This window comes from Dasypus novemcinctus, chromosome 4 (genome assembly GCF_030445035.2).
Source record: "Dasypus novemcinctus isolate mDasNov1 chromosome 4, mDasNov1.1.hap2, whole genome shotgun sequence".
In the NCBI taxonomy this organism is placed as follows: Eukaryota; Metazoa; Chordata; class Mammalia; order Cingulata; family Dasypodidae; genus Dasypus; species Dasypus novemcinctus.
In genome coordinates, this window is record NC_080676.1 from 2,346,595 (window position 1) to 2,365,241 (window position 18,647).

The window sequence follows — 18,647 nt, forward strand, 5'->3', positions numbered from 1 at the left end:
AAGCAGCACCTGCCTCCTTTGAAATCTCAAGAGTTGTTCATCTTTCAAAGCCAGGTATGACTATGGGAGACGCTGCGTGGAGATGGGCGCGCTGCTTCCAGGGAGGGTGTGAGGTATGCCACAAGTGTGGCTGCTGAGTCATGTGGTAATTGCATACTTACCTTTCTGAGGAACTGCCAGACTTCTCCACAGCAGTTGTACCAGCTCACATTCCCACAAAGAATGAAGAGTGTTCCTATTTCCACGCATCCTCTCCAACTTTTCCTCCAATTTTTAAAATAGTGGCCATTCTAGTGGGTATGAAAAGGTATCTCATTGTGATTTTGATTTGCATTTCCCTAAAAGCTAATGATCTTGAGTTTCTTTTCACGTGCTTTTTGCCTTTTGTATATCTTCTTTGGAGAATTGTTTAGCCAAGTCTTTTGCCCATTTTAATTGGGATTGTTTGTTTTTTTGTTGTTGATATATTGTTCTTTATATATTCTGAATATTAAACCTTTACCAGGTATTTGGTTTCCAAATATTTTCTCCCATTATGTAGGTTGTCTTACTATTTCGTGATAAAGTCCTTTGCAAAAAGGCTTAAATTTTGATCTATTTTTTCCTTTGTTGCTTATGTTTTGGGCATAAAGTCTGACCATTACCTAACACAAGGTCCTGATGTTTTCTTCTAGGAGTTTTAGAGTTTTGGTTGTTATATTTAGACCTTTGATCCATTTTGAGTTAGTTTTCATATATGGCGTGAGGTAGGGTCCACCTTCATTCTTTTGCACAAGGACATCCAGTTTTCCCTGCACTGCTTGTTGAAGAGACTATTTCCCCCCCATTCAGTGGCCTTGGCACCCTTGTCAAAAACTGATTGGCCTGGGAGAGTGGATGTGGCATGAGCAGGTGGGCACCTTCCTCCTACATGAGAGATCCTGAGTTCAGTTCCTGGTGCCTCTTAAAGAAGACAAACAACAAGCAGACATCAAGCAAAAACAACAAACAGACATTGAGCAAAAATGAGCAGACAATGAGCAAAAAAGATCAAACAATGAGCAAAAACAAATGAGCAGGGAGAGGATGTGCTCAAGCAGTTGAGTGCCTGCCTCCCACACAGGAGGTCCTGGGTTTGGTTCCTGGTGCCTCCTAAAGAAAAAACAGACAATGAGCAAAAAAACAATGAGCAGACAATGAGTGCAAACAATGAGCAAAAACAAAGCAATAACAACAAGCAGACAAATGAGGGCGCCATTGGGGGGTGGGGGGGGAATTGATTGGCCATACAGGTGAAGGTTTAGTTCTGAGCTCTCATTTAGATTGCATTGGTCTGTATGTCTGTCCCTGTGCCAGTACCATAGTTTTGATTATTGGACCTTGGTAATGAGTGTGAAAATCAGTAAGTGTGAGTCCTCCAACTTTGCTCTTTTTCAAGATGGTTTTGGCTATTCCAGGCCTCTTACCTTTCCATATGAATGTTTTGTTTTGTTTTTAATTTTTTGTCTTTATTTATTTTTTTAGTGTTATATTAAAAAAATATAAGGTCCCCATATACCCCCCCCCCCCCCCCATATGAATTTGATAATTGGTTTTTCATTGAAATTTAAATTGGGATTGCATAGAATCTTTAAATTGCTTTGGGTAGAATTGTCATCTTAACAAAATTTATTCTCCCAATCCATGAACACAGAATGGCCTTCCATTTATTTAGGTTTTCTTTAATTTCTTTCAGAAACATTTTGCAGTTTTCTGTGTACAAGTCCTTTGCATTCTTGGCTAAATTTATTCCTAGATAGTTGGTTCTTTTAGTTGCCATTGTAAATGGGTTTCCCCCCCTTTATTTCCTCTTCAGATTGTTCTTTACTAGTGTATAGAAATACTACTGATTTTTGCATACTGATCTTGTACCCCACTACTTTGCTGAATTTATTAGCTCCAGTAGTTACATGGAATTTGTCCATTTCATCTAGCTTATCTGATTTGTTGGCATATAATTGTTCACAGTATCCTCTTATAATCCTTTTTATTTCTGTGGGGTTGGTAGTAATGTGTCCCCTTTCATTTCTGATTTTAGTTGTTTGCATCCTTTTTTTTTCTTTCTCAGTCTGGGGTAAAGGTTTGTTGATTTTATTGCGCTTTTAAAGAACCAACTTTTGATTTTACCATCTCCGCTCTAATCTTTCTTATTTCCTTCCTTTTGCTCACATTGGGTTTGATTTCTCTTCGTTTTCTAGATCCTCCAGTTATGAGGCTAGGTCTCTGATTTGAGATCATTTTTAATGTAGGCAATTAGGGAGATAAACTTCCCTCTCAGTCCTGCCTTTGCTCCATCCCATAAGTTTTCTGTCTTTGTTTTTTAAAGTACCAGGGCTGGGCAGCTGCACCTGGGGCCTGCTATGTGGGAAGCAGGTGCTCACTGCTCGAGCCACAGCTGCTCCCTAGTAAGGTTTTTTTTTTTTAAAGATTTTGTTCCTTTCTCCCCACCCCCTTGTTGTTTGCACTTGCTGTGTCTGTTCGTCTTCCTTGTTTCTTTAGGCGCCGGGAACCAAACCCGGGCTTCTGGTGTGGGAGGGCAGAGCCTCGTCGCCCGAGCCCCTCCACTCCCTTCCTTGTCTCTCGTTGCTTCTCTTCCTGCATCTTCCTGCGTGATCTTGTTGAGTCAGCTTGCCATGCCTGCCCCCCAGCTGTCTTCCTTGTGAGGCACCAGTACTGAGCTAGGGACCTCCCACCCAACAGGCAGGACCCCAGTCTCCTGAGCCCCATCCACTTGCCCCCAGTAAGTTTTGATAGGTTGTGTTTTTGTTTTCATTTGTCTCAAGCTGTTTCCTCATTTCCCATGTTATGCCTTCTTTGACCCATTGGTTAACAGTGTGTTGATTTCCACATTTGTGAATTTTCCAGTTTTCTGTTATTACTAGCTTCATTCCACTGTTTGGAGTAGATATACTGTATTTCAAACTTTGTAAATTTACTGAGACTTGTTTTGTGGCGTACCATGTAATTCCCCCAGGAGAATGACTTGTGTGCACTAGAGGTCAAGGAATACTTGGCTGCTGTTGGGTGAAGCGCTGTTTGTTGGGTCTGGTTGGTTTTAGTGCCATCCCGGCCCTCTCTGTCCTTATTATTCTATCTAGATGTCCTTTCCATTATTGAAAATGATGTACTGAATTATCCTACTAATTTCTTCCTTCCTGTCTGTCAATATTTGCTTCATATATTTTGGGGTCCTGCTGTTAGGTGTAAATATATTTATAGGGGAGCAGATGTGGCTCAAGCCACTGATCTCCTCCCACATGGAGATCCTAGGTTTGGTTTTCAGCCTTCTGAAAAAACAACAACGAAAAACAAGCAGCAAAACAAATGAAAAACCAACCTAGGGACGCCGATGTGGCTCAGTGGTTGAGCACCGGCTTCCCTCTTGAGGTCCTTGGTTCAATGCCCAGCCCCAGTACCCCAAACATTATATATATATATGTAATTGTTATATCTTGTTGAATTGACCCCTTCATCAGTATAGTGTCCTTCTTTGTCCCTTTTAATAGTATTTGTCTATTTAATAGTCTCTACTCCTCAGGTCTCTTTGGCTCTTCCCACTCTTCTTTTTCTTTCTGCTCCTTATTTCAATTGTCTTGTCTTTGAGTTCACTGATTCTACTGCCAGCTCCAATCTGCCATTAAAATCCTCGAGGGTTTATTTCAGTTGCTCTTTAATTCCTGTGTTTAGGTTTGGTCCCTTTTAAAAATGTCTTTATTGCCATGTATGGTTTTCCTGCTTTCTTTTATTTCCTTCCCATGTTTTCCTGTATCTCTTTGAGTATACTGAAGATCATTTTTTAAAAGATTTTCTTTCTACACCCCCCCCCTTTATTTGCGCTCACTGTCTGCTGTCTGCTCATCTCTTTAGGAGGCCCTGGGAACCAAACCTGGGCCCTCCCCTGTGGGAGGGAGGCGCCCGATCACTTGAGCCACCCCCACTCCTGCTGCTCCGTTCCTCATGTGCCCCTTCGTGGTGTCATCTCACTGCGTCACCGTGTTGTCAGCTCGCTGCAGCAGCCTCCTGCTCGCCCTCCTTAGGCGGCACCGGGAACCCAACCCAGGGCTCCCATGTGGCAGGTGTGTGCCCAGCTGCTGGCGCCACTTCGGCTTCCCGAGATCATTTTGTTAAAGCCTTCATCTGGTATGTCCAAGCCCAGTGTCAATAGTTTTATCTTGTGCCTTTGGAAAGGCTGTAATTTTCTGTCTCGTAAGCTTTAGTTGCACACCATATATTTTAACATTTTAAAGTGTTTGCTCTGATTTAACCCCTGAGCTCTCTGTTCGGTCAGTTTCTATTTGGCTAGTGGTATGACAGAATTTCCTGTTGTCAGAATTTAGCAAAAACTGGTACGAAAACCACCTTTTACAGTCTTAGCAAATTGGCCCGTGCTCTCCCTGAGTTCATCCCTCCTATCAAGATCAGCCCCAAACCAGCGTGGGGACCCGAGGTCTTCCCTGAGCCTGTCTTGTGGTCTTTGCCCCTGGCCTTAGGACCTCCCGTGCCCCGGGAGCTGAACGAGCTCTTCTCCCTGTGAAGCAGACCCCGACCCGCCTCCCAGCTCCGGGGCACTCTCCTGCTTCTGAGCTCGGGTCATCCTGTGCCCCGTGCCGCTGTCCCTACACCAGCTCAGCTGTCTGCGTGGAGGCTGCTCTGCCTGCTGGGCCTTTTGAGAGGCGCGCCAGACCAGCACCCAGGTCCCTTCCTTCAGCCTCCGCCTGCGGCTGGAACGGGCCTCCAGGCGCCTCGGCAGGCCGGGTGCTCCCTCTGGAGCAGGACCAGGGCCCACAGGAGCCGAGCCTGCTCGCGTCGTGCCGGCGGGACGGCCACCAGGAGCCTCCCGGGGGGGAACAGCACGAGCGTTTCTAAGTGACGTTTTCTTGGTTCAGCACACGCCCTTTCCCTGCAACCCTTGAACCATTTTCCAGCGTTCTGAGGAAGACGACCACCAGTTTTTGCTAGTTGTTCAAAAACCCTGCAGTGGAACAGAACCCGGGAGGCTCTGCACCGCCGTCTCGCTCAGCCGAAGCCCTTCCTGAGAAACCCGACAGAAGCGCAGGCCTGTTAAGGACCCCGCACGCCCCGTCCACGTCTGCCTCACACTCCACTCCGCAGGAGCCGCGGGCGCCGCAGTCCTGGCTGATCCCGTCTGTCCCCTGGACAGTGAGGCAGCTTTATATTAGAGGATCGCGGTACTACCTGTGTTCGGTATTGAGGCTCAGCGGCTAATGTAATTTAGTAGTTCTAATAAGTTTTTTTCCCAACTAGAATATTCCAATAAAATATTCTAAATAAATAGCATCAGAAAAATTTTAACCTAAGTTTATAAATCCTTTATTGCTTCAACAGGAGAGTGGATGCCAGAGTGTTATAAACAAAAAACAAAAAACCTTATCCGCCTGGACATAACTTAGTACTAATTTGAGTCACTACTTTTATTCTTTATTGGCATTTTCCAAGTTTTGTCACCCAAACTTGGCAAACATCATGGAGATCTGTACAAACATACCTATACATAAATATATACATATATATATACATATATACACATACATATACACATTTGAGCTTAAAGCCTCAGCTTCCTCAAACCTTGTGCTCAGGCTCCTGTTAAAAAGGGGTAAAAAGGCAAGAAAAGATAAAAATCAGGAAAAACATGAGCAAATCCCAAATGATAACTCCCCCGTTATGAATTAAAGCAGACATTTTGAAGCAAAATCTTATCACTTTGCTAATTAAACTTAAGCTACAGCCTCAGATATTTAAGAGAAATAATGAAATCACATACCTCAATGTTGTTTAATGACAAGCTAGCTGAATTATATTTTGTTTTTGTTATTTCAAGTAATTTTTTTATTACAGCAAATAATTTAATTCAGTGATTAAAAATTCAGGTGTTAATTAAAAACTGACTTCAAACTGAGTCATCGTTACAGTATGAAGCAGAATTCTCTAGGTTCTTGTCTTTAAATCACTACAGAAATCCACCACAGTAACATTTAGGCTTTTAATTTAAAAAATGTTTGGTAACTAGACTAGATACAATTAGTATATTCGAGGTCGTTTGAGTTTATTTTTCTCTATAGGAGCTTTCCTCTTTTGTGATAATCCAGGCACAGATTCCTTATTAGTCTGAAGAAATGAAAGAGCTTCTGGTAGACAGTAACTTTCTACTCGAGGAGGAGATTCCTAAAAAAGGAACAAAGCCCAACAATGTTAAGTTTTTTCACATTTCATAATGTTAAGTGATCAGGTAATTCTTTTAATCTGCTTTTTGCCAGAAAAATTTTAAGAGGAAAAATGCATATTCATTCCTAAGTTCTTGCAAAGAAAACTTCTGTCTTTGAAGGAGAGTTAAGGTCTCACTTTTATCAGAAAAATGAGTATATGTCTCAGGCAGAATGGGATTAGCATAGATTTTAATAGTTTTCTACTTTTTGTTATCATAACTAACAGTACTTTAGGTGCATAAATATTTCTTCACACTTTATATTTTTTTTAGGGAACAATATATGTCAATTGTTACCACTGACTTGCTATTCCAGAGTTCTTGGTGCTGATGTTCAGCTGGCTTACAATTTATCATCACATAATTTTTCAGAAAAGGTATACAATGGTATATTTGTATTACATATTTGTTTTTCACATTTGTAACATATGAAAGACAGTTTGAATATGAAACTCATGGATGACAAATCTTACTCAATTTTATACTGCTACAGCTCAGTCTTTTGTTCACAGCATTTTTTAAAGGACATTTTATCTTTGTAATTTAAAAGTTTGACTATGATATTTAGGTGTGGGGTTCTTTTCACTGAATTTCATTGGAATGCAGTGAGCCCTTCTAATCTGTACATACATTCTGATGAGCCCAACCAGAAAAGCTTCTTCAATCTCACATCTGATTATTGATTTATTGTTTTCAGTCATTCTTATTTATTCTTTCTTCAGTTAATAACTTTTATTAAACAGTATATATACTAGACAATTTGCTAGGTATGGTAAGAATGGTGAAAAGAAAAACATGATGGTTAAAAGCATAGAATCTGGAGTCAAACAGGTGAGTAACCTTGGAAACTGTTTTTAATGTCTCCAGGACCAAACTTCCTCATCGATAAAAAACAGAATAATATAGTAAAATACTTCAAAGGGTCATTGGAAGATTAAATAAAATAATCCATGTACAGTGCTTGGCAAATGGGGGCCCAATAAACATTAGATAGTGTTATGCATGGAACTAATAGTCTAGTGTTCTTGCACCTCTTTTGTCAGCAGATTTTCATTCTGTTCTACTATATTTGGGTTTTTCAAATATATCTTCTACCTGACCGATTCAAATTCCTTTCTGCAATGTTAACTCTGCAAAGCCCACTGCCTTAACTACTAATCTTCTTTGAAGGTTAATGTAAACATTAAATGAGAATGCACGTACAAACACTTAGCCCTGCACAGCAGGGCTGTCTAGACAGGAGGCTGTGTATCTGCAACAATAAGGAATTGGAGGGGATGGAAAGTTTTTTTTCTTCTTCTAGAGGTACCAGAGATTGAACCTGGGACCTCATACGTGCAAAGCAGACGCTCAACCACTGAGCTACACCCACTTTGCAACAGTTTTGTACACTCTCTCAACTCCTGCCCTTTTCCTTCCTGGGAAAAATTTTTAAACATCATGCTTGTCCACAAAGAGCTTTCTCACAAGTTATTTAGGTGCTCAAGAAGATTTAGTACTTGGTTACTAATTCCGAATCAGTACACCCCACTGTGTTATAACAAGGCTCCATGGTTATGTTTAGGTGTGCTTTCTGTTACTCCTGAGTCCTCCCAACACAAGCAGCAAAACACCCAGTCAGGCTGAGATCTGGTTCCCCTATGTCAAAACCATTCTGCTTGAAATCCTTCATAGTGAGATATTTTTGATCACGTGTCATGCCCTGCTGATTCCTGATGGCATGTCAGGTACTTTGGTGCCAGAGGACAGGAAGATTTTCTCACTGCCCGGTCATATCATACTATATAGTCTGATTATGAGCATGGGTGTAGTGAAGACTTCCCATAGCAAATGCTCTATTTACCAAAGCTTCTAATAGGTGTTTATGGTTAATAAGTGCAAAAGGTCAAGAAGACTACAGACAGACTTTTCTCCTTGGACTTCAGGAATCAATTTCTGCTTTTTGTATATTCCACCATTGTAAAGGGTATTTTCAAGGTTCTTAGAGACACTTTCATTTTTATAGTCTTTGCATATTTAACTTAAAAGCCAAATATTAACATAGCTGTTATTTTTAAAAAATAGAATGAAATCAGAAAGGGGTCAAGTAGTGGAGATAACAGGAGACTTACATTCTATTACCAACAAGTCAAGGGTTTTGATGTAGTTACTTCTCTGTAAGTACATAAGCACATCTCAATAAGAGGTCAAAGACAGACTAACAAACCTGCATAAGATAATCAGCAATATATTCTGTTTTCAAGCAATGTACATTCTGGGCAGCAGCTTCTGCTATATTAATTCCTGAGTCATCTGGTTTCAGTTTATTAAAGTCAGAAAAGAGATGTGTGGCTTCTTTAAATAAAGGCACAGAATGACCAGGTAACACCTAGTGAAAAAAAAAGAAGCATCACAATCAGTGTCCCAAAGTAGTTCAACTGTATTAATATATACTAAGGATTACCATATCACAAAGTACAGAAAATCAAGAGCTGATAGTATCAGCCTCAGTTAGAAAATAATTCATGTAAAAAATTTCAGTAAATTGATTCAATACAAACCTTTGCTCCTCCTGATTGAAGAAGGCGTTTGAACCCTGCTTCCCGGGACTGATCAACATGTAAAATAACCTTCCACCCGCTAAATGCCCCCTACAAAAAAAAAAAAACAACAAAAAAAAATCCATGTTGACATCATTTGGAAAAGAATGATTTAGTTTTCTGGCAACAAATCATCCTGTAGTCTTGATTTTTGCCACGGTAGTAACTGTCTCTGATCAGAATACCCTGAAACACAGCCACAGAGCCTGGTGCACAGTAGGCCACCAAGAAATGCTAGAAGAGCAGGGGAAAACTAATGACTAGACAGCATTAAAACAAAACAGCCTGACTTACATTTAGTCCTATTTTTTTCCTTACAATTAATTGAGATTAGCACGTAGAGTAAAATTCTTAGATTAAATGAATCTGTGATTACATTTCTCTTCAAAATGTTTGTAAATTGGAAAAATAAAAATACTTAATTAGGGAATAACAATTAACAGAAGCCAGTGGAATTACTCTAGAAGAAAGGGAATCAAGGCTAACAAAGATTTGGAGAAGGAGAATTCAGAATACAATATGAAAGAATATTTAACTTGATGTTCATAACTCTTTTGTGTGCCATGGGCACCTGTTTGGCAGTCTCATGAATAATATGAACAGTATTTTTTTAATGCACAAAATAAAATATAAGGGATTATAAAGAAAACCATTTTATGGAAAGTCAGCAAAATATTAAAAAGATATTTGTGATGAAATGATAGATGCGCTTCTATATTACTGCATTCATCACTTGATCTAGTGGTGGGTCTAACAATGTCTAAAATTTTATATAGTTACAGTGTTAGGATACTAGCAGCTACAATGTGACACAAAAACATTTGATTTCTGTTATTGCAAAGTCATGGTACTGCTAATATGCTGTGATCTGGTGTCTGGACTTGTAATTGAAGGAAGTGCTAAACTTCAGTTAGACATCAGGAAAAATAAGATGTACGTTCCCCCCTTCCAAAGTTTACAGACCTCCTGAATGAGATCCAGTAACTCCTTTGAGGGAATCTGGGGAACCCAAATTAAGAATCCCTGAAGGGGAAGTGGACTTGGCCCAGTGGTTAGGGCGTCCGCCTACCACATGGGAGGTCCACGGTTCAAACCCCGGGCCTCCTTGACCCGTGTGCAGCTGGCCCATGCGCAGCGCTGATGCGCGCAATGAGTGCCCTGCCAAGCAGGGGTGTCCCCCGTGTAGGGGAGCCCCACGCTCAAGGAGTGCGCCCCATAAGGAGAGCCGCCCAGCGCGAAAGAAAGTGCAGCCTGCCCAGGAATGGCGCCACACACACGGAGAGCTGACACAACAAGATGACACAACAAAAAGAAACACAGATTCCTGTGCCGCTGACAACAGAAGTGGACAAAGAGGAACATGCAGCAAATAGAGAGAACAGACAACTGGGGGGGTGGGCAGGGGAGAGAAAGGGGAGGAGAGAAATAAAAAATAAATCTTTAAAAAAAAAAAAAGAATCCCTGAAGCTAGATTCTGAAAAGATTCTTTGGAAGAAATAGTTATGGGTAACATTTGACACATACAAACTATTTTTAAAGAGCCTTCAGTGTTACATATATCTTACTGTTGATCAAAATTAGAACAACTTGTTAATATTAGGCTCAGTTAAGAATGCCAAAGGGCGCCAAGGGATTAAAAACAAGTAGGATTATTCTTAATTGGTCAAGCATATTCGTTCTCTTAAAAAAACAACTCTGGAATGGTCATGGTTTTAAATGTCATTTATACTACTTACATAAGTACATATGTTAATACCTCAACAATGCCCGTTTCTTGTCTTTGCTGGATTTTTTTCCTCCATCTCATTGCGGCAAGTGCTAGTCTCCGCTGCTGCACATTGATTCCAGTCAAAACATCAAGTATGGAACTACTTCCCCATTCATAATCTTCTTCCTGGAGAATCAGCCCAACAAGCATTTGAGTTCCTACAACAGGGGAGCCACTGTGCTGCATAAAGGCTTCTGTCTTTAAGGAGCCCACAGCTGAGTAAGAAAAGCTAACTATTCAATTGTCCTAACTACAGAGAACACTAAGCAAGCATTTCATAAGCATGAAGAAAATATAGATTAATGTGCCTTCATATGAGCATCAAGTATATATGGGTTTTAATTAGAAATCAGAAAAATACTGCATATGTTTCTAAGAAACCTACTGATGGTAAGTATGCCTGGGCAATTGGCGATACTTAGAATTCTGGGCTTTAATGGGGTTAAATCACGCAAGGTCAGCCTCATGGGAGCCAGGTATTAACCTGATTACCTGTCTATAGAAGAGACCCCTAAAGCACCCTGATCAAAAAACATCAAAAACCACAGTGACAGCCAGTTGGGAGCCAAATAAAAGCGAACTATGAGATAATCTTGAACTTTTCTGACATTAAGTGAATGTTAGTTCAATCAAAGAAAAAAGCCACATTCAAATTAAGCAACTTTAAAAAAAAGTGAATAAAACTGATATAATCAGGAATCTGATTCTGTGATCTCTAAATCTGCCTTGCTTTAATTATCAAAGAGAACCTTATAATTGGTATAATCTAATCGGTCTTCTGGTTAATACAATTACATGGACAGTCATATATATGCTGGAATCTATTCAGCCATTTACTTTTCAGGAAAAATGACCCTTTGCATGAATGAGCATACATACCGGCACAAAGCGTCCGGCAGCCCTGCACGCTTCCAGGTAGGAGCGGTGAAGCACCCACTTGCCAGCCGCCACCGAAGCCAGGTACTTCTCATTTCGAAGGGGATGGCCCACGACAATGTGTGTGCAGGTGGGGTCAAAGCTCTGCTTCTCGATCACTAATCCACCTGAACCAGAGAAAAACTGGCTGTACTTCACTCATTTCTTCATGGAATTTCAAGTATGCATAGAAATTCTTCTATAAACAAAATGCACTAAACTAAGTAAAAAACTAACAATTATTTTACTTTATGTATATATTTTTGTAAAATTTTAAGTTTATTATGAAAATTTCCAATATAGATGATAAAAAATAAAATGAACTCCTCCTAAACCCTGGCTGCCTAGATTCTAGCATTATTTTGCCATCCTTACTTCACCCCATTTTTGCTGAACTATTTTAAAGCAAATTCCAGACATCATGTCATTTCACCCTTATGTATTTCAGTATGCATTAATAAATATATGGACATTTTCTTACATAGTCATAGTGACATCAGATCTAATATAATGAAAATTTTTTCACTATCTCAATACTAAATCTTTGTTCAACTTTCCCTGTTTGGCTGTAGCTGGTTTATTTTAATCAAAATACAAGAAGAATTACGACAAAAACCAGGCCACACACTGCAGTAGTTTATATATCTCTTAAGTCTCTCTCTCTTTTAAAGATTTATTTTATTTATTTCTCTCCCCTTCCCCCATTGTCTGCTCTCTGTGTCCATTCACTGTGTGTTCTTCTGCGTCCGCTTGCATTATCTGGCAGAAGTGGGAAACTGCGTCTCTTTTTTGTTGCATCATCTTGCTGCATAAGCTCTCCGTGTGTGTGGCACCACTCCTGGGTGGGCTGCGCTTTTTTCATGTGAAGTGGCTCTCCTTGTGGGGCGCACTCCTTGTGCATGGGGCATCCCTATGCAGAGGTGCCCCTGCGTGGCACAGCACTCCTTGGGCGCCGCAGCACTGCATGTGGGCCAGCTTACCACGTGGGCCAGGAGGCCCGGGGGATCGAACCCTGGACCCTCCATATGGTAGGCGGATGCTCTATCAGTTGAGCCATGTCTGCTTCCCTCTCTTAAGTCTCTTTTAACCACCTCAGCAACTTGCAAGCACCAAATATGAGTAACCAGCCAGCCAGAAGTCAAAAAGGGACATCTGAAGGAAATATTTTGTGCATGGAAATAAGACAAACACAGAAGCTTGGGAGAAAAACACTAGGTAACTGAGAGGATGAAGTAGCAGGGATTTGAAAAAGCAGTAACTGGAAACTCTTCTCAGATATATCTATGTATGAAGTCTGCCTGAGGAAGGAAGAAGCCATAAGTAAATACAAGCTGATGTAAAGTGTAGCTATTGATTTAGAAATTAACTCGACCAGTGGTTAGGCAGAGTTATATCTAGGACTTTATAAGACTGTAACAAAAATCAAACTCTACTCATGATTTACAGATGACTAGTAATAATGCTGCTGCTGCTAACAGCAACACTTACCGAGCGTTTACTACATGCCAGGGACTGTTGTTAGCACTCCAGGTTACTAACTCATTTAATCCTCATAACCCTATGGAGGTAGGTCACTTTAATCTGCATTTCACACATAAGGAAACAGGTGCAGAGTAACTTTCCCAAGATCAAAGGATGACAAAAGAAAATACAATGTCTGCCACAGCATCTCTTCACGTTCCACTATCAGAAACCCTCTGGAGTCACGGACTCCAGTTCCACCACAGTCTACTCCCTGGCCTCTGCTCTCCGTCCTCGCCTAGATCCACTACTCTCATCCACAGTTCAGAGACAGAACAACTGATTGGACATAGGCACGTGGGGTAAAACTTAACAATGCTGAATTACAATCCCATCTAATCTATTGTGACTGGGAAACCAAGTATTTCACGAGTAAAGTTTCCAAGAAGAAACAGCTTCTCAAGGATCCAACTGTATTTCAGAGAAATCTTTAAAAAATGTAGATCATAGTTCTCCACATCCTTAAAAAGATAATACTAAATAAATGACATTTAACCTTTTTCTTTTCTTTACACATTTTTTACAATTAAAGTTAATATATCACAAAACATTACATTAAAAAACATGAGGTTCCCATAACACACTCCCCACCTCCCACCCCAATCATTTTTGTAAATTTTTTTGAAGATATATACATCACAAAAAATAACCTTTTTCTTGATGACGCAGGGAACCATTATAAACAGTGATTTAGTCACATGTGACTATCAAATACCTGAAACGTGATTAGTACAAATTGAGATGTGTTATAAGTGTAAAATATAAACCAGACTTCAAAGGCTTAGTATTAAAAAAAAAAGTAAAGCAACTAATTGTTTTTATATTGATTACATTCACTGAATGACATTTTGGATAATGGAGTTAAATTAAAAAGTATATAAAATTAAATCCACCTGTTTCTTTTTACTTTTTAAAATGTGGCTACTTAGAAAAAGTTTGTTTGTGACTCCATTATATTTTTACTGGACAGTCTGCTATAGAACACGTAGTTGCCCTTCCAGTGTGATGTCAGATGGCAGCCTGACAGCAAATGGAGTAAGAATACCATTACATGAGGGGACCAGGGGAGCACCGAGGAGCGAATGCCACGACCCAGGTGCCAGGGGTCTAGCATTGCTACTTCAGATTTTCCCAGAATCCAGCATGCTGACTGCTAGAATCCTCTGAGGTAATTGTTACTATACCTTCAGCTCATTAAAATGCACTCTTATTTACAGGACTATAATTTCACTGATGTTATTATTTTTAGGGGGTACTGGGGGCTGAACCCAGGACCTCATACATGCAAAGCAGGAGCTCAACCACTGAGCTACACTCACTCCCCTAATTTCAACTGATTTTGTGTAAGATTTCACCAAATGCTCAAAGACGCACAGGAGATTCTTATACCATAACTACTGGTTTCAATTTAAATCTCTAAGCCAATGACCTAGTGACTATATAAAAGCACAGCTTTCATGCTGACCTGATATTTAGTCTCAGACAAATTTCCAGTTTCCTTTGTCTTAATTTCTACATCTTACAAATGGTAACAACTACATATGACTTCCAAATAAAGTTACGATACAGGACTTTTTAAAGTAGAATACTGGTACCTAGTTTTTCAATCAGATGACAATAATCAATACGTTCTTGAGGGTTCAGAGATGACAACTGAAATATGTACTGTTTTTTTAAGTCTTCGTGAGTCTCCTCTATCATTATAATCTGGAATGGAAGAGTTTTAGAGAAAATTAACAAAAAAAAGTCATCAAGTATATACATATGGTTCTCTTACAGTGACATTTTACTCAGTCTTCTGAATGCTCAAATATAGAATGATAATGCAAAGAACAATGCAAGGAAAAACACATTTTTCAACACTTGATAAATTCTTGATACTAGGTACCAACAAACTTCCAGTGCAGCACGACAACACTGAACAAACCCCTCCCCGCCACGCCACGGAGGCGCGTACCTCTTCTGGGGGCTGCGGAGCCACGGGCGGGTTGGCGAGGGGGAAGGCGATGCTGGGGGCCTGCGGTGTGGGGATCGGGTGGCTGGCTGCTACTGGAGCTTCCAGTTCTTCTGAGACTGGCTGTTTCGGGGCTTCAGTCACACAAACGTTTCCAGGATCAAAGGCAGCTAAGGGCAAGAAAATGCTGCAGTGTGGTATTATCCAAATATGGCTAAGAACTAACTCTGGGAAATATTCTCATATGTCTTAGCCAAAATGAAATTAAACATAAACTGTGGGATGTAAACAGTACATGCGAAAGTATACTATTTCTATAGCTCATAAATAAATACAATTATTTAGCTTGAAAAGGGCAAATGGTGTTACCTGTGGACTTCTCCTACCCCCTTCTTTAAATATCAATCTTTCATCAGTGAAGTGTAACACAAATCTCTAAAATGAAAGTAACTCTATATTCCGAGAAAATCAGAAGTAGAGGAAAAAAACCCAGCATATCTAGTATAGGGAAATAATAGTGATGTGAAAGAGAAGAGAAAGGGAGAAAGGAGATAACCAAAGATAAGAGATAGGAAGGATTTCATTTGCAAGGTAAAGCTCCTGGAAGAAAAAAGTGAGAATTCAGAAAGGAACTCACACAAATTGAAAGAACAATTTTAAGTATGTGTTAGTGAGAATTTACAAGACTGCAATGAAAATAAGACGGCTGGGAGAAAAGCCACACATTGGCTGCACGAATGAAAATGGTCTAGAAAGAAAGAAAGAGCAATGGTGAAAAACATGTTGCAAAAAATTGCCTATCCTAAATTTCCAAATTTAATGTTCAAAAGATATTTTTCAATTTACTTATAAATGCCTCAAATTTATACTTTTTCTAACTCTTAACTCTTAAGTTTAAACCAATATCAGAAATATCTAAGAAAATTTTATTTATATGTATAATTCAGAGAACCAAAATGTGCTTATCCGTTTGTTTTTTAAGAGATCAACATGTGCTCAATACAAACAAGTAAACAGATTTCTTTATCATTACCCTGATCAGCAATTTCTGTGTCATGTAAAGGTTCCTGGAAAGGGGAATCCTCCAATTTCTTAATGTCAACCTGAAGCTCAGAGTATTGTGTGGGACAACTGGGCCACTGCAAATTGCTGGCAAGCCTTGCTCTCTCCTCCCTGGCTGTAGGGTCATCCCAGATAATCTGCTCATTCTGGGAGGGCTCTGTGTTGATATCAGGTACTGTCTGACGAGACTGCCTAAGGAATAAAAGTGATAATTTGAAATAACCAGACAGATATAACAAATTTCAAACTCATAAAATCCAGAATTTAGACTGTAAAGTTTGTAGTTCACCTTTATAACCCTGCCATTTATCTATACATAATATTGTTACGGAATAAATGAACTTTTGGAAATAACTTCTTTTTAAATATTTCTCCAGAAACCTGTCTCTTTAAGCTAGAATATTAAAAATGTATTTTGAATGTCTATATTATATAGTTAAAATTTCAGAGGAAAAAATTCAATAATGTTCATGAAAATTTTTAAAAATTCTAAAATGATTGTTGCATTTGAAAAATAAATTTCTCTTCATTATATGTTTATAGAAACATGGTACAGTTTAAAAAAGGAGTTATTTTGCTTAAGAGTGGTTTTTTAATCACATGCAACTATAAGAACTATAATTACTCAAGAAGGTTACTGTCAGGTTGGTTATGTGAAGGTCCTTTTGGCCCTTAGTAACCAAACCTCCGGGAGTCTAAAGTGGACCAGTCTTACACAGATTTAGAGTGAAATGTGCTGTATGGTGTAAATTAAGGATTCCACTTGAGAGTAAATAGAATTCCAAAGATTTTCTTTATGTACACATAAACATGGTCTAAAGCATAATAAAAATAAAGTCAACTTTCCTCAATACTCAGATAAAGAACTATCCTCATGAAGTATACAATCAGCATAAGACAAACGCACAGTTGAATTAAGTCAAGGTATAAGTCCAGAATGTTCACCATACAAATTAGAGATTTTTCTTCTTTCTTCTATCTAGAAAAACACCTTTTGCCACTGAACTTAAGTCCATCACACTAATATCTGTAATCACCTTTCCTATAAAAGGTAAATTTACAAAGGGTACAAAATGCTTAAGTATTATTTAATATTAATATTAAAGAACAGAGGACTGTCCACTGAATCCACTTCAAATGAGGCAAGTTGTATCTTAAAATCATGTCTTTCTCAGGGGAGATAATAAAAAATAGGTTCACTCCTCACTCAACTTTCAGACAGACCTCTGAGTTTGGCTTTTGCCCCCAAGTATGAATCCTAGAACAGTTTGGAGAGAGGAAAGGCAGAGGAAAATGTAGTCAGCAGAGGGCCAAAACCGATAGGCAATATCTGAACATAAGGTATATCGTTCGGGCTAAACAAGTGGGCAGGAATACAACCATGTAACCCTCTCGTTGGTCTTGGTGTTCTGAAACCTCTTTACTGTTTTTATTTTCTTTAAAAGAGCAAAATGAGGCCTAACTCATGTCAGTGGGTGCCTAAAGAAGGAGCTACCTTTCCTCGGCCACTGGCTACTCTTCTGCTGCTGGCAGCAGGTGCCTACCTCAGTGCCTCCAGGACTCTGCTTCGTCCACTGCGAGTGGAGCGGGTGCTGTCAGGGGTTGAAGACGCACTGTTACAGCCACTTCTCGAAAGAGAGGTCCTCTGCCCTGGGGGTCGCACGACTGACGTTGCAGACATTATCTCTTGCAGCTGCTTTTGGAAGTTCTCTCTCATCTCCAAGGCCTGTGTCAGAGCTTCAAATAAAAATGCATTAATCAAGGTGAAGTTTCTCTTGTTTACCATATCTTGTTCACATTAACCATTCTGTCTATATCTGGCTGGACACAAGTTTGCTGAGTAGAGAGTACTGAACACGTAGTGCAGTCCCTGGTAATGTACTACGATATGAACAGGAACATAAAGGGAGACCTGACCATGAAGGGACTGTATGAAATGAGGAGGAAACTCCTCAACACACTTCACTACCACCGAAGTGATTATCCCTTTCTGGCGCTCCCTGCCAGGCTCAAACACTCTCCACAGTCCTCACTGCACTCCCTACGGCCCTTTGAACGTAGACACTACCTCGTATTTATCTTTGGTTTCCTTATAGACTAAACACAGAAGTATGCACTAAATAAATATTTTGGGAATGAACATGGTGGGCTAACGAATAGGTACACGGATAGGTAAGGCTCAGGGAAAGCTCTGACAGGACAGGATGAGCAAGGAAAAGAGAAAGTAGCAGTTCATTAAAACAGGATACCCACATATGTAAGGTTATTCGCTACGCTACTGCTTATAATAGCAAAAAATGAGAAACAACCTAAATGCCCAACAACAAGGGCTGACTAAATAAACTAGGGCCTTCCAAGCCAATACTATACAGATGTAAAAAAAAAAGAAGCCAATCCCTACTTACTGATATGAAACAATCCCTAAATTGAACTTTTATTAAGCAAAAAGATTAAGATCAAGGTACGTAATAGTCCACCATTTATGTATTTTTGGTTAAGCTTTGTTAAGCCCACTTAACATGACATAAACATAGCTCATGACATAAAAACAGCTCTGGAAGGAAACATAAGAAAGTAGTTACGATTGGGAGGTTGGGGTTAAGA

The 18,647-nt window shown here is 39.7% G+C and overlaps 1 protein-coding gene across 3 annotated transcripts in view; it reads right to left on the reverse strand.

Moving 5' to 3' along the window:
- Window positions 1-5,325: 5,325 nt before the first annotated feature.
- The window catches only part of TOPBP1 (DNA topoisomerase II binding protein 1), a 49,113-nt gene continuing 35,791 nt past the window's right edge, over window positions 5,326-18,647 (reverse strand). For 2 of the 3 annotated variants that reach the window (XM_058294972.2, XM_058294973.2), the window contains exons 20-28: window positions 17,588-17,780; window positions 16,015-16,235; window positions 14,985-15,151; window positions 14,623-14,734; window positions 11,471-11,634; window positions 10,580-10,717; window positions 8,785-8,874; window positions 8,451-8,612; window positions 5,326-6,204 (exon numbers count right to left, since the gene is read on the reverse strand). In XM_058294972.2, the coding sequence (XP_058150955.1) occupies window positions 6,061-6,204; window positions 8,451-8,612; window positions 8,785-8,874; window positions 10,580-10,717; window positions 11,471-11,634; window positions 14,623-14,734; window positions 14,985-15,151; window positions 16,015-16,235; window positions 17,588-17,780 (1,391 nt within the window). In that variant the 3' untranslated portion in view covers window positions 5,326-6,060. The remainder of the gene's footprint in view (window positions 6,205-8,450; window positions 8,613-8,784; window positions 8,875-10,579; window positions 10,718-11,470; window positions 11,635-14,622; window positions 14,735-14,984; window positions 15,152-16,014; window positions 16,236-17,587; window positions 17,781-18,647) is intronic. The other variant, XM_058294974.2, reaches the window with a different exon arrangement.